This window comes from Suricata suricatta, chromosome 4 (assembly GCF_006229205.1).
Source record: "Suricata suricatta isolate VVHF042 chromosome 4, meerkat_22Aug2017_6uvM2_HiC, whole genome shotgun sequence".
NCBI lineage: Eukaryota > Metazoa > Chordata > Mammalia > Carnivora > Herpestidae > Suricata > Suricata suricatta.
The window spans coordinates 28947321-28962730 of record NC_043703.1 but is presented as its reverse complement, the minus strand read 5'-3'; the positions used below and the strand labels follow the sequence as shown (position 1 = coordinate 28962730).

The window sequence follows — 15410 nt, the reverse complement described above, 5'->3', positions numbered from 1 at the left end:
AGTTTGGTCACTGAATGCTTTCAGTTTTATTCTTTACAAAAGCTACTTATTATCTTAGGTAACTTTATTTCCTTAATTTTAAATCATTTATAATTGCTCACTTTAAAAATTATAACAATTGAGGTCTGTGTTGGAAGTGAGTGCAGTTTTTGCTGTCTGTCTGTTACTTTGCCTACCAACGTACTAAATGGGTAGTAATCAGAGAAGAGGGGAAATGAGGCAAATGTAGAATGAGTTCATTGATCTGAGAGATGAGGTTTTCATACCCTGTCCAGACAATATGCTCTCATGATTGGCTACCAACAACTCATTGAAAGTTGCTGCTATTCTGTTTCTTCATTTATAAAGAGAGAGCGTATTGGATCAGGATCACAGACTTCATGGCCTCCTAGGGCAGGAGGTATAATAACTGAAGGGACCTGACTGCATGAAACATAGGGGACTGCCCTGTCCAAGGAGTCCAGCTGTTTCTCAGCTGCTGACAGGCCCAGCGTTGCAGACCGTTTTCAGGATATCTTGAAAATCCAGGTTTCGATGTGCCATGGCCATCTTGGTAAACATTGGCTCACATTAAAAACAAAACACTGAATCCGAACAACACATCTGTGGATCTATTGTCCCAAAGGGCCACTGCAATTTAAATTCTGAGTCTTTGACAATACTGGAATAAACCTATTTCAAGAATTGTGTCTCATCATTTGCAACCAGCTTCTATTTCCTGTCTGTAACTGGTCTACATATAGAAACATAAACTGGTCTATATTTCTTTAAAGTATGTAATATTACCACTGACGAGGTTTTTTATTCAATACATTTAAAGAAATCAAGGTCTTGACGGTCTCTTCAGAGCAAATTCTAAGGCAGAGCCAACAGAAAAAAGGTAAGTGCACCTGTCCCTAACCTGAAAATATGGTCTCCCCAGATTGCTTGCTGTATTCTTTCAGACATTAGCTGGAAGGGAGTTGTATCCTCTGGCATGGAAACGTGCTAGCAGACGGGGTAGTGCTCTCTGTATTGTACATTTAGCTCAGACATAATTGCCCAGAAGGATTTCTGCTCTTCCATTTAATAGAGTAAATGAGCAATTCATGAAGAATGTTTATTGTATCTGACCTTTCAAGATACCATAAAATTGTATTTCCATATGTAGTCTTTTTTATTTGAATTTCTTTGTGTTTACAGAGCCAAGAGCCTTGAAAATCTCATTTTTATGAGTACCCAAACAGACAAAGATGGCAAAGGGTAAGATTTGACCGAGACTCTTACCGGCCTCTTTGACTGAGTCCTAGACTGTATGCCCTGCGTGTGACCTCTGGGTCAGGACAAGGCAGGCTGGTGGAACAGGCCCTGGCTGGGGGTCAGGAGATGGGTGGATAGCTTGGTGGTGGCTCTGCCACCAATATCCATCTGGATGACCCTGGGCAAGTCAGTTAACCTCTGGAGACCACTGTTACCTCATCCCATAAAATGAAGAACATGACCTAGATGATCTCCAAGTTCCCTTCTGTATCTAAAAAGGAAGGAATTCTAGCAGTCTACAAGTAGTGGACAGTAGACTGGTTTATGAAATAAATATATTTACTATAAGATGTTTTAATGCTGGGAGCACAGACTCTCATCCCGGGAGTTTTTATTTTATGATGTCCGAAGGCACTTTTCCATTGGAATCTTGGTTGAGTCACATCATGTGTATATCTCGGATATATTTATAAATAACTCAAGATCGAGAGTCATGCTTTTACTTATTTTACATTATAAAAAGGGTTAGTGAATGATTAGTAACTATGCGGACAGCATTTAAGAGGTTAATTTCTAGTTCTACACTGATACTGATGTACTAGAAAATTGACTTAAATTATGATACTACTTTTTGTCAGAAATCAAACTCTTGACAGTTTTATTCGAGAAAATCCCACAATAGTCCAGAATGACAAAGGGTAAGAATTTATGAGATCTCTACTGTCTTTCCCCCAAAGTGGGTGTTTACCTTGTACTTGGTTAGTTCGTAGATTTGCCTTCCTAACATGATAATTATTTCTATTGTCTCGATTATCTTTTAAAACCATTTATCGGTGCCAGTCTGTGCACAGAATGATATTCTAGCTTTCCAAGTCAATCTTGGCAAATATTCTTAACTCTCTCTGATGTAGAACACTTGAAGTCTGTGTGATGAAAAGTGTTGGCAGTAAGCCTTTCACAGATACTGAATCCTTCTTAATAATATATTATTATAAAGTAAATGTACAAGTATTATTACAGGTAAATCTTTTTCACATGGAAAACAGATGAAATGGGAAAACACTCAATTCTCAGCAAATGGTTATATGAGCTTTATAGAAAATGATGTGATTTCAGATACTTAAAAAATGAAATTGGGAAGGGTCCACAAAAGTGGTAGAAAATTAGAAAATTAAGATGAGCATCTCAAGTAAATCTTTTCCAAGCTGGTAAGGAGGAAAAAAGAGATGTAATTTATGATGTGGGAAACTTGGTAGCAACTGGCTTTTTGATGCAGGGATGTCTGAACTCACTGACCAGTAGAGTTTATCCATCATTCCTTTTCCTTCTTCCTGCCCTCCCTCCCTGCCTTCTTTCTTACATTGAAAGAAACTGAAATGTCAATAGTCTTATCACAGTGAAATCAGAGACAGTTGAAAATAGCAAAGGGAAACAGTGGGACAATTGGGGGGATTTAGAGGGATTAACTTTGATATCCCCTAATAGCTTTAAGCAGTTTGCATGGAAAAGGTTTATTATTGTTTGTAGTCAATTCATATAAAGCACTGGAGACTACATAGAGCTATTTCTACTTTTCCAAGGGTACTTCAGACCTGGAACTTTTGACTAAAAATGACATGTCTAAATCTCCAAAGGGTTTATATTTATTTATTTATTTATTTATTTATTTATTTATTTATTTAGCTTGTTTGTTTCTTAATTTTTTAATGTGTATTTATTTTTGAAAGAGAGAGAGAGAGCGAGAGAGAGTGAGTGGGGAAGGGGCCGACAGAAGTAGTCTCCAAGCTCTGAAAAGTCAGCACAGAGCCCAACACAGGGCTCAAACCCATAAACTGTGAGATCATGATTTGGGCCAAAGTTGGATGGTTAACCAACTGAACCACCCAGGGGCCACTGGAAGTTTTCGATTTAAAATGTTGATTGTCTGATTTCCACCCCTGATATGAATGATTTTCATGTTTAAAGAAAGCAACATATTAACAAATATATTAAAGTTAGCTTCTCACCAACCCTCCCTCAAAGGACAAAGAAAGCACAAGCTGAGACCTGAAGAGAACTTTTACTTTTAAAATGATTTAATGATAAAGAAAATGTAGTGCATACACACACACACACCCACACACCCACACACCCACCCACCCACACACACACACACACACACACACACTGGAATATTACTTAGCCATAAAAACAAATAAGATCTTGCCATATGTGACAATGTGGATGGACCTAGAGGGAGTTATGCTAAGTAAAATAAGTCAGACCTAGAAACATAAATACCATATTATTTTACTTATATGTGAAACCTAAAAAACAAACAGAAAAAATAGAAATAGGCACATAAATACAGAGAATGAACTGATGGTTGCCAGAGGGGAGGGTGGGGGGGGATGGGCAAAATAGGTGACGGAGAGCAGGAGATACAGGCTTCCATTACGGAATGAGTAAGTCATGAGGATAGAAGGTACTGTGCAGGTAAAACAGCCAATGGTATTGTAATAGCATCATATAGCGACTGATGGTAGCTACGCTTGTGGTGAGCATTGTATCATGTATAGAGTTGTTGAATCACTGTGTTGTACACCTGCAACTAATGTAAACATTGTGTTTCAACTCTATTTCAATTAAAAACGTTAAATTTACTTTAAAAATAAAAAATAAAGAGCTTGCAAAAGAAGTTAAAAATAATAAAGAGCTTGCAATAACTTGGCCTCAACCCACAGGTCAGGCTCTTTGACCATTAGGTCTTTTGAGAATATGAAGAATAAAATGTTAGAGTAAAAAAAAGGTCCTGAAGATAGCATAGTCTAATTCCTTTACTTATAGTGAGGAAACTTGGTGCAGAGAAATGAAATAACAGGGTGGCAATCTTGTTAAAATCAGAATTAGACTTTGAATTCAGGTCTCCTCCTTATACTGATACTGAGCTATGATATATAGGAATAAAAGTAACCTGAAAATTGTAACATTGCATAAATGACCAACACAACAACTCAGTTCTAAATAGTAGGAATGTTTATTATTTTATTAAACATTATTCCCTGTTAGAATGATTTAATCATAACTGGATGATGACTAGCACCTTACTATTAGAAAAGTTACCATATCTCTTAGCATTTTGCATGAGAAGAGCCACTTGTATTAAACATCTCTAAAGGCTTCTGGGGCTTTAGGTACTGATAACATCTTACTCGATTGTAAGAAATCTTCCATTGCCATAAGAGACTGAATTCCTCTCTCTCCTCTCTCTGTTGCTCTGCCTTCCTCCCCACCTCAATGTTATGAAGAAACCAAGGCCTTGGAAGTCTTATTAAAGTTAATCAAAGGACTGACAAAAATGAGAAAGGGTAAGTAAAGGTCCCACTTTCTTGGGCTCTCTTTTTTCAAGTTAGCTTCCACACCTCGTTAGAAGTGGGCGTGTTATGGTTTCCTTAGTCACAGATGAACTGTTGTGCTTTAAGCCAATCAGAGAGTAAGCAAAGGAGTATGACGAATGCCGTTTCCACAGGACCACATGTTTGAGTTACACTAAACTAAGTGCAGGAAATGTGCTACATAATTGTTTATTCTATATTTTCTTAAACAATTAAGACTTGAGCCGAGTTTTGTATTTAAATTAAGAAATATAAAGGACAAAATTGCAAAGTGAGAGGTATGCTAGGAAGCTTTTCTAAACTGATTTAAACAAGTGCTGCAGTGGAAACTAATAAAGATCAACTAAGGATATTTATATCCAAGTTTTTCAGGAGACATCTGATACTCTTTCTGGGACATTCTTATTTATACAGATATCAGAGAAAATTGAATATAACCTAAGTGACACAAGATTTTCATGTGTTTCCCCCTGACCCCAAAGAAGACAAGATCTCCAAATGATTATCAAAGTGAATGCCAGGACAGATAAGACTAGGAGGGGATGAGAACTGTTTTGATTTCTGAGTTGTGGTTGCTTTCCCCAAAATTTCACTGTGTGATCTTCTCAGTGTCATTCAGGGGTCACAACTTTGAGTTTGCCCTCTGTCTTCTGTGTGTGATCCTTACAAGCCTGGTTTTCACTTTGGAGGGTCTACAATAGATTCGCTCTAAATTTACACTTAGTCAATATAAAATCCCAGAGATTAATTTAACTATATTTTTGATACACAATTTTCATAATAAAATGAATTTAATAATTTTCTCCAAAAGCTTTCAATTAATCATCCAAAAATATGCAATAATTATTTCTGTAATAATTACATATTATTATATAAATACTGTGGGAATACTTGGAAACTGATCCCCCTCCCCAAACCCCATAAAAACCCTGCTCAGCCCTATTCAGGGCTCCCAGCCTGAATCCACTGCTGCCAGTAAAGTCTGTGAACCTGTGAGCCTGAGCTTAGGCTCGGCCAGCCTAAGCCCATAATAAAACTGCCCTTTGCTATTGCATGCACAAAAAAATAAATAAATAAATAAAGAGGTGAAGACCTGGATAATGTTATTAAAGTGAATTCCGAAGGAAGGGAAAATGCCAGTTGGTAAGAATTATTAGTGTCTTTAAGTTTGACTTCTGTAAGTGACAATCTTATTATTTTATGATAAAGTGATTTGGCATTTTAACTTCATAACCATATTTAAGTAGCATGGAGTGAGACAGTAACAGTGGTCCACATGACCTTCCCTTCTTCTTATTCCTAATAAAATTACTTATTTTTTTTTAAGAACTGGCCTAATGTTTGATACTAAGTTGCCTGTAATCCCAAATTTTAGGGCTTTGATTTGTTTTATGGATGCATTACTGAATTGTTTCTTTATATCTAAAGGAAGCATAGGCTTAACAACATTTTCAAGGTGAATCTCCAAAATAGTAAAGCCAAAAGTGAGGCTTGACTAAAACTCTTGTAAATCACCTTCTCTAAGGACGATATGGTCTCAGAAGGCAGCCCAGGGAAGGGACTGAGCAGGTACATCCACTGGATGAAGGAAATTCCACCCCTTTTTCACCTCTGCCAGGCTCTGTCCACACCACAGCAGCACCCAGTCATACTTCTATCCTCTACGGTATTATCCTTTTTGGATTCAAGTCATCCCTTTTTGATATCACTCAATGCATTTCATGAGGGTCACATGTGTATCCCTGAGAAATGATTCATTAATTTTCCTACGATGTGAGGTATTCTTTCTTGCTCTTTGTAACTCGTCATAACCTAATTATATTTTAAAAGGCTTGCATTGGGGAAATGGTTCAGTTTATATGAAGACATATATTCTTCTTATAACTTTTAAAATATTATTTTTATTATGGATATTTTTCTCATTATTTAAAAAGAGAATAGGCAATTATATCTGATTTGTTGAGTAGAAATTTGTATTTTGTCTTGATCCAGTACAGAATTTTATCTGACTTATATTACTTCTCCCATCAGTATTCACTTAATTAGTCTTTTACTTAATAGCATTGATTAAAACTCATTTCTTTATTCAAAGAAAACAAGACGTCGATGGATTTATTAAAGTGAATCCTGAAACAAATAAAAGCATTAAGAGGTAAGACATGTAAAGCTTCCTCCCCTTCCTTTGGCATTTATAAGCACAATGGCATCCTGACCGCTTGCATCCAGGAGAGTAAATTGAAATTCAAACCAAGGTCTCTTTTTCCCTAAACATATCATCTTAAGCAGTTTTATACAAGTGATACTCAGAAGTGATCTTCTGCATTTTATTTATGGGTAAAGTTTACTATCAGGTATATTTTGCAAAGTTAGATGGGAATTTGGCTTTCTTTATTGAGTTAAATGATTCCTCTTTGTGTGTGTGTGTGTGTGTGTGTGTAAGTGTATATGTGTGTGTATAAATGTATTTGTGTACATATAAGTAGTGTGTATGTATAAGTGTGTGGGTATATGAGTATTTATGTGTGTTCATCGGGGTTCTCCAGAGAAGCAGAAACAGTAGGAAAGGAATGGGCTCATGTTCATACGGAAGCTAAGAAGTCCCACACCCTTTAGTAGGCACTCTGGACACCTAGGAGAGGCAGTGACACATAGTTCCAGCCCAAATCCAAATGCCTAAGGATCCAGAAAGCTGATAATTTAGCTTCCAATGCCAAGAGATATCTTAGGTCAATCAGTCAGGCAGGCAAACTCCATTCTAACATAGTCTTTCTGTTCTATTCTAACCCTCAATGGATTGGTCACAGCCCTTATGTTAGGGAGGACCATTTGCTTTACTCAGTTTACAGATTCGAATGTTTGCCTCATCCCAAAACACCCTCACAGACATAACCAGAGTAATGTTTGACCCAGTATGTAGGTTTTCTGTGGCCCAGTCAAGTTAACATATGAAATTAACCATCAAAATGTTCATATCTATATAATGTATGTGTGTATATATACAGAGCATAACTACATGTAAATATATGTATGTAGTATGTGTGGATATATGTAAATGTGTTTATGTACAAACAATGTGTATACATATATAGTATTTTTGTGTGTAGCATGTGTAGGTCTATGTAGTGTAGTGTATAAAGATGAAGAGTAGAACAAAGTGTGCTTTGTTAAAAGAGTTCTCCTAAGGGTGCCAGGGTGGCTCAGTCTGACTCAGTCTGGGTTGAGCGTCTGGCTCTTGATTTCAGCTCAGGTCATGATCTCACAGTTCCATGAGTTAAAGCTGTGTCGGGCTCTCTCTGCCTCTCTCTCATTGTCCCTCCTCCTCTCACACTCTCTCTTTAAATATAAGTAAATAAACTTAAAAAAAAAAAAAGAGAGAGTTCTACCCATGAACTGTCAAGTAAATCTGGAAAGCTTATGTCCTCCTGCTTTTTATTTTTTTAAAGCAGATGGAATATATTTGAAACTGAGCTTGTTGGTATGTTGCTGGAAACAGTGCACCAAAAGATTCCATGTGGTTTCCTTTGAACTTCTTTCCATTTCGCTAACTCAGTACATGATATTGTTAGTTGATTCTAAAATGTGTCACTGATGCCTGCAAGCCGAGTCAGCGGCGCGAGGCTCAGCTGGCTGAAACGCTGGTGGGCACAGTGTCAGGCTGTCCTGTTCTCAGCGCCGTGACATGGTTGGAGGCCGGCAACCCAGGGAGTTAGAGACTTGCATTTGCACCCAGTAGATTGAGAAGAAAGCATTGTTTTCCTTGGCTACATGGGTGGTTCAGGGGGGTGACTTAAGGAAGTGATTGTGCACAGGGAATCCAAAAGACCTGGGTTCAAATTCTGGCTTGGTCCTTTGCTAGTTCTCGTGCTTCAATTTACTCATCCACAAAATAGGGATCATAGCACTATCCTGCCTGGCCCATAGTAGCTACAAGAAATTGTTAGCAATAATAAAGATTCAGGTGAATTATGTTTTCTTAATGATTCAGGTACTGTTCAAATATTTCATTCATTTTGATTCTCTAAGAAAAATCCATGTCTTCCATGCTAATTTTTATTTTAAAGAGAATTTCAAATAGTCTATTGTTTTTCATATGTTGCTGTGTGACTGTGTGCATGCCTATATGTGTGTACATGCAAATAAATGTTTTGTGTGTGTGTGTGTGTGCTTATGTGTGCTCGAATGTATGTGTATGTACAGGTGCACCTTTGTGTGTACACCAGTCCACATGCCAATGAGTATGTGCATGTTTTTGCAAATGCAACTGTGTGTGATTGCATAACAATCCATACATGCTTGTGTGTACAGAGACATATGTATATCTATGCTTTGGTATGTATATGAATACCTATGTACATGGATGTATATGTGTGCACATATACAGAGACAGAGTGTGAATGGGGAAGGGCAGAGAGAGAGGGAGACACAGAATCAGAAGCAGGGTCCAGGCTCTGAGCTGTCAGCACAGAGCCCGATACAGGGCTTGAACTCACCAACTGCGAGATCATGACCTGAGCTTAAGTAGGACACTCAACTGACTGAGCCACCAAGGCACCCCTAACTTTTTTTCTGTTTGTTTTTGAGAGACAGAGGGGCGGGGAGAGAGAGAGAGAGAGAAAGAGCGAGAGAGAGAGAGAGTGCTCAATCAGGAGAGGGGCAGGGAGAGAGGGAGACACAGAATCAGAATCCCAAGCAGGCTCCAGGCTCTGAGCTGACAGCACGGAGCTGGATGCAGGGCTCAAACTCATGAACTGCAAGATCATGACCTGAGCTGAAGTCAGACCCTTAACTGACTGAACCACCCAGGCACCACTGTAGATCTTTTAAAAGTAAAACCAAATCTTGTTCCCTCTCTTATTAAAAAAAGTACAGTGTTTTTCCATTTCAGGTAGAATACAATTCTAACCCTTAGCAATTGTCTTTCACTTATTCCATAAAGTCCAGCCAAATTGATCTTTTTGTATTCTTGGCTCATTCCTGCCTTAAGACTTCTGCATATGCTATTCCTACTTTGGGACTGCTCTGCCCTCATATTGTCACTTTCTCAGAGAGATCATTTCTGATCATTGAATATAACTGTCACCACCCCCTCCTCCAACCCCAAAACACAGACACCAGGCACTTTTTTAATTTTCTTGAAAGCACCTATTCTTATCTAGAATTGTGCCATTCATTTATATGCTTGCTTGTATATTGCCTGCCTCTTCCTGAGTTAGAGTGGAAGCCTAGGTCTGTGCTATTCACAGGTGTCCATAACTATTTGTGGATTGAAGACATGAATAAACACTGAGGATATATACACTATGAGGCATTGATTCACACAGTTTAGCTCAAAATATTATTTTAAATTGCTGCCTTAATTAGCACACTCTCCTTTATTGATTTTATTTACTTTGAGACTTAAGTAGCCCCTCACTGATATGTGCTTTATTTAATATGTTTAAAGAGATCAAGTTCTTGGCAATATAATCAAAACTAACTCCAAAATAAACACAAATATTACAAGGGAGGAGTTGCAATGCTTACTGTTTTATTCAAATATGAAAATAGAATCCTGGAAATTTTTTTCTCAGATTCTGGAATTTGAATTTCATATACTTCATTTAGGCAAAAATCAACAAGAGGTAAAAAAAACATCAATAGAGGTAGAATAGTTGCTTCTTTCAGGTTGTTTTATTTTGCAAGACAAAAGTCCACACATTTTTTTTAAATCACTGTTTTTTACCTGGGTATATACATTCTCTGACATCTGGATACAAGTAAAAACTTAACATCTGGTTGCTTCCAAATACCTGTATCTGTGATGTTGTGTAGACGCAACCTCAGAGACTTTGTAGGGCCATGGGTCATGGAGAAACAGGGTGTAAAAGTACCTTCTTGGATGGAGCCTGGGTGGCTCGGTTAAGTGCCTGACTCTTGATTTTGACTCAAGTCATGATCTCACAGTTCACAGAATCGAGACCCACATCAGGCTCTGTGCTGACAGCATGGACCCTGCTTGGGATTCTCTTCCTCTCTCTCTACCCCTCCCATGCATATTCTGTCTCTCTCAAAATAAATAAATTAAGATTTTTACAAAGTACCTTCTGTGGATGTCCTTTACCCGTGTGACATCCTCCGTAGATCACAGGGCCATTGGCTTGGCTGCTTAAGTGGAAAACAGAAACAATAAGAAAAGCAAAATTCCATTAAGATCAGAAACAGAATATTAAAAGATAACAAAATACTGACATGTTTTTAGTGACTACATGGGTTTTTTATTATAGTAAATATATCTTACAGTTTAGAACCCTATAAATTTTAATCTTCCTAATGTTTGTTGCCAACACAACTAGTCAAAATTTGTAGCTTTAACACATGGTTCTAAGTGCCAGATGTAGATACAAGGTTCTATATCATGGACTTTAACAATTTTGTATATTAATCTTAATCTAGTCTTGTGAATAGAAAACCTACTAATAAGTGTCAATTTTTCAAAATATGGATTCTCCAAAGTTGATTTTAAATTCCCACAGCATGTTGGAAGTTGATATTAAGAGGATGTGCCTTCTGAAATGTTCCATGAGATGCATATATAGACTATTAGAAAATGTTTAGTGCACCTGGCAAAGGTTAAGAGCATAACATTAAATGAATCACAATAGAAAAAGAGTTCCAGTGCAGTATTTGTGACTGGCCTAAAGTCTCCAAGATTAAAATATTGTCTCACTGAGTCTCAGAGATGTATAAATCCCTAGTCAACTTTAACATTATTCCATTCTTTGGCATGATGTCAATAAATGTTAATATAGTTTCTGAGTTTCAGTAAATAGTTTTATTCATTTGGTGTTAATCTATCACTAATTTCATCATTTCTTCAATGTTTTAAAGGGGCCAAAGCCTTGACAATCTCATCAACGTGACCTCTGAAGTAAACAGAAGTAACGCAAGGTGAAGATTTTGTCTTATCTTTCTCCCCTCCCCCACTGCATCAATTTGTGGCAGCACTCATCAGGGAAGCTATGTGGCAAAATCTTTGGACTGGAATCAGCAAGTCTCAAATCCATTACTTCCCGTTGGGTGCCTTTGAGCAAGTCCCTTGAATGCTCTGAACTGAGACTTCTTTAGTCATAAAATGAGAGTCATGTCTGTTCTACTGTTGTCACTTGGTTGTTGTAAGGATCAAATGAAATAATGTAAATAAAATCCCATTAAAGCAAGAAGGCACCAAAAATAGAAATTATTACCAAAATATAGTTTAGTAACAGCTACAGTGTTGGATTAAAAACTTGGGGGAGGGCAGGTGAAAATTTTTAGCAAATCATTATATAGTTCCCGATTGATTTTTAAAAACTCAATATTGCCCTAATGTGATGATTATTTTTATGATTATTATAATTTTGAGGGTAAATAAGAATATACATCAGTGTATCAATGATTTGTATGGAGGTCAAAATTGTACTTTTTAAGATAAAGGACATAGACTGGTATTGATTTCTCTCAAAATGTAATAGTAAAATTCATCTTGAGCATATATATCTTTTAAATAAATACTTAGTTGATTTAATTCCACTTTTACTTATCATTTTGTTTTTGTTTTTTGTTTTAAGTTCCAAAGATCTTGATAACTTCATCAAAGTGGTTCCAAGAACAGGAAAAATCGTACAAGGGTAAGTTTTAATATGTTTCTTGTTTTTGGTTTCACACATACCAATACTGGAAAACATAATTAAATTAACATTTTAGCAGGCTGATACTGAACTCAATGATAGTTCAAGAAAATGGGACTTCCATGACTTCATATTTAAAATGGTAAAGATTTTGGTCAACAAATTTTTAATATAATGGCAGTAACCTTTGATTAATTAGATGCATGGTTGATTTCCAAGAAAGGACAAGACATTTTATTGTTTTATTTCTTTTTTCTTTATAGTTTATTGTCAAGTTGGTTTCCGTATAACACCCAGTGCTCTTCCCCACAAGTGCCCCTCTCTATGACCATCACCACCCTTTCCGTTTCCCCCTCTCCCTACAGCCCTAAGTTTGTTTTCAGTATTCAGGAGTCTCTCTCATGATTTGACTTCCTCCCTCTCCCTAACTCTTTTTCCTCCATTCTCCTCCCCATAGTCCTCTTTTAGGTTTCTTGTGTTAGACCTTTGAGTGAAAATATATGGTATCTGTCCTTCTTCGCCTGACTTATTTCGTGTAGCATGACACCCTCGAGGTCTATCCACTTTGGTATGAATAGCCAGATTTCATTCTTTCTCATTGCCATGTAGTACTCCATTGTATAGATAAACCACATCTTATTGATCCATTCATCAGTTGATGGACAGTTAGGCTCTTTCTTTGGCTATTTTTGAATGTGCCACTATGAATATTGGGGGTACATGTGTCCCTATGTATCAGCACTTCTGTATCCCTTGTGTAGATCCCCAGCAGTGCTTTTGCTGGGTCATAGGGGAGTTCTACTGATAGTTTTTTGAGGAACTTCCACACTGTTTTCCAGAGCAGCTGTACCAGTTTACATTCCCACCAACAGTGTAGGAGGGTGCCCATTTCTCCATCTGTTGGGAGCTGCCGAGTTTTGGCTGCCTCAGGCAAGGACATATCGCTCTCCAGGGAGCAACCAAAAAAACAAGATTTACATCTAGAGGCTAGGAGAGTGCATTTCCTGGTCCAGGATTCAGAGACAGTCATACTGAGCCAGACGAGAAAAGCCAAAATGAACAAAAGATCAAACCGCATTCGGGTTTATGCAGCACTAATCTTCCCCTGCCCATTATTGCGGACAAAAGTCTGGGCGCTTCCTTTGATGCTGTGTTCGGAGTTTCAGTTTTGGTTTCCCCTTTCTCTAATAATCATTTGACTCTGTTACCTGGCAACCAACCTGGGCCGGTTTCCCACCCCTAATCCTATATAGGTTTGATTCTTTTTCAATAAAGGGGCTTGATTGGAAAACGCTTGTCTTGCCTCACTCTCTGTGCTCCCCTTCCTGCCCTACTCTCTCTCCCTCCCTCAGGAACGGACCCACAAGGATTTACCACCCTGTCGGCCGGAGGTGGCTAGACTCAACATCCATCCTTGCCAGTATCTGTAGTCTCTTGATTTGTTCATTTTAGCCACTCTGACTGGCATGAGGTGATATCTCAGTGTGGTTTTGATTTGTATTTCCCTGATGATGAGTGACACTGAGCGTCGTTTCATGTATCTGTTGGCCATCTGGATGTCCTCTTTGGAGAAGTGTCTATTCATGTCTTCTGCCCATTTCTAATCTAGATTATTCATTTTTCAGGTGTGGAGTTTGGTGAGTTCCTTATAGATTTTGGATACTAGCCCTTTATCTGAAATGTCATTTGCAACTATCTTTTCCCATTCCTTTCGTTGCCTCTTTGTTTTCTTTATTATTTCCTTTGCAGTGCAGAAGCTTTTTATCTTGATGAGGTCCTGATAGTTTATTATTGCTCTTGATTCCCTGGCCTTTGGGGATGTGTAAAGTAGGAAATTGCTGCAGTTAAGGTCGAGGAGGCTGTTCCCCGATTTCTTTTCTAGGGTTTTGATGATTTCCTGTTTCACATTCAGGTCCTTCATCCACTTTGAGTTTATTTTTGTGTATGGTGTAAGAAAGTGGTCTAGTATCATTCTTCTGCATGTTGCTGTCCAGTTCTCTCAGCACCACCTGTTAAAGAGGCTGTCTTTTTCCCATTGGATACTCTTTCCTGCTTTCTCAAAGATTAATTGGCTATACATTTGTGGGCCCAGTTCTGGGTTCTCTATTCTATTCTATTGGTCTGTGTGTCTGTTTTTTGCCAATACCATTCTGTCTTGATGATGACAGCATTGTAGTAGAGGCTAAAGTCTGGGATTGTGATGCCTTCCATTTTGGTTTTCTTCTTTAATATTACTTCAGCTATTCGAGGTTCTTTGTGGTTCCATATGAATTTTAGGATAGTTTTTTTCTCACTTTGAGAAGAATGCTGGTGCAATTTTGATTGGGATTGCATTGAATATGTAGATTGCTTTGGGTAATAATGATATTTTCACAATGTTTATTCTTCCAATCCACGAGCATGGAATGCTTTTCCATTTCTTTGTGTCTTCTTCAATTTCCTTCATAAGTTTTCTATAGTTTTCATCATACAGATCTTTTACATCTTTGGTTAGGTTTATTCCTAGATATTTTATGGTTTTTCATGCAATTGTGAATGGGATCAGTGTCTTGATTTCTCTTTCTGTTGCTTTAGTATTGGTATATAAAAATGCCACCGATTTCTGTGTGTTGATTTTTGTACCCTGCAACTTTGGTGAATTCATGGATCAGTTCTAGTAGGCTTCTTATGGAGTTGGTTGAGTTTTCCATGTAGAGTACCATGTCATCTGTGAAAAGTGAAAGTTTAACTTCATCTTTGCCAATTCTGATGTTTTTTATTTCCTTTTGTTGTCTGATTGTTGACGCTAGGACTTCCAGTACTATGTTAAACAACAGTGGTGATAGTGGACATCCTTTTTGTGTTCCTGGTCTCAGGGGGAAAGCTCTCAGTTGTTCCCCATTTAGGATGGTATTAGCTGTGGGCTTTTCCTAAATGGCTTTTATTTATAATATTTAAGTAAGTTCCTTCTATCCCAACTTTCTCAAGGGTTTTTATTAAGAAAGTATGCTATATTTTGTCGAATGCTTTTTTTCTCCATCTATTGACAGGATCATATGGTTTTTATCTTTTCTTTTGTTACTGTGATATATCACGTTGATGGATTTGCAAATATTGAACCAGCCCTGTAACCCAAGAATGAGTCCCACTTGATCATGATGGTTAATTCTTT

The 15410-nt window shown here is 37.6% G+C and overlaps 1 protein-coding gene across 1 annotated transcript in view; it reads left to right on the top strand.

Moving 5' to 3' along the window:
• SCEL (sciellin) overlaps positions 1 to 15410 on the top strand; it is a 99130-nt gene that overhangs the window by 44033 nt on the left and 39687 nt on the right. The window contains exons 12-17 of the mRNA XM_029938425.1: positions 821 to 880; positions 1183 to 1242; positions 4527 to 4586; positions 6706 to 6765; positions 11481 to 11540; positions 12200 to 12259. Of these exons, the coding sequence (XP_029794285.1) occupies positions 821 to 880; positions 1183 to 1242; positions 4527 to 4586; positions 6706 to 6765; positions 11481 to 11540; positions 12200 to 12259 (360 nt within the window). The remainder of the gene's footprint in view (positions 1 to 820; positions 881 to 1182; positions 1243 to 4526; positions 4587 to 6705; positions 6766 to 11480; positions 11541 to 12199; positions 12260 to 15410) is intronic.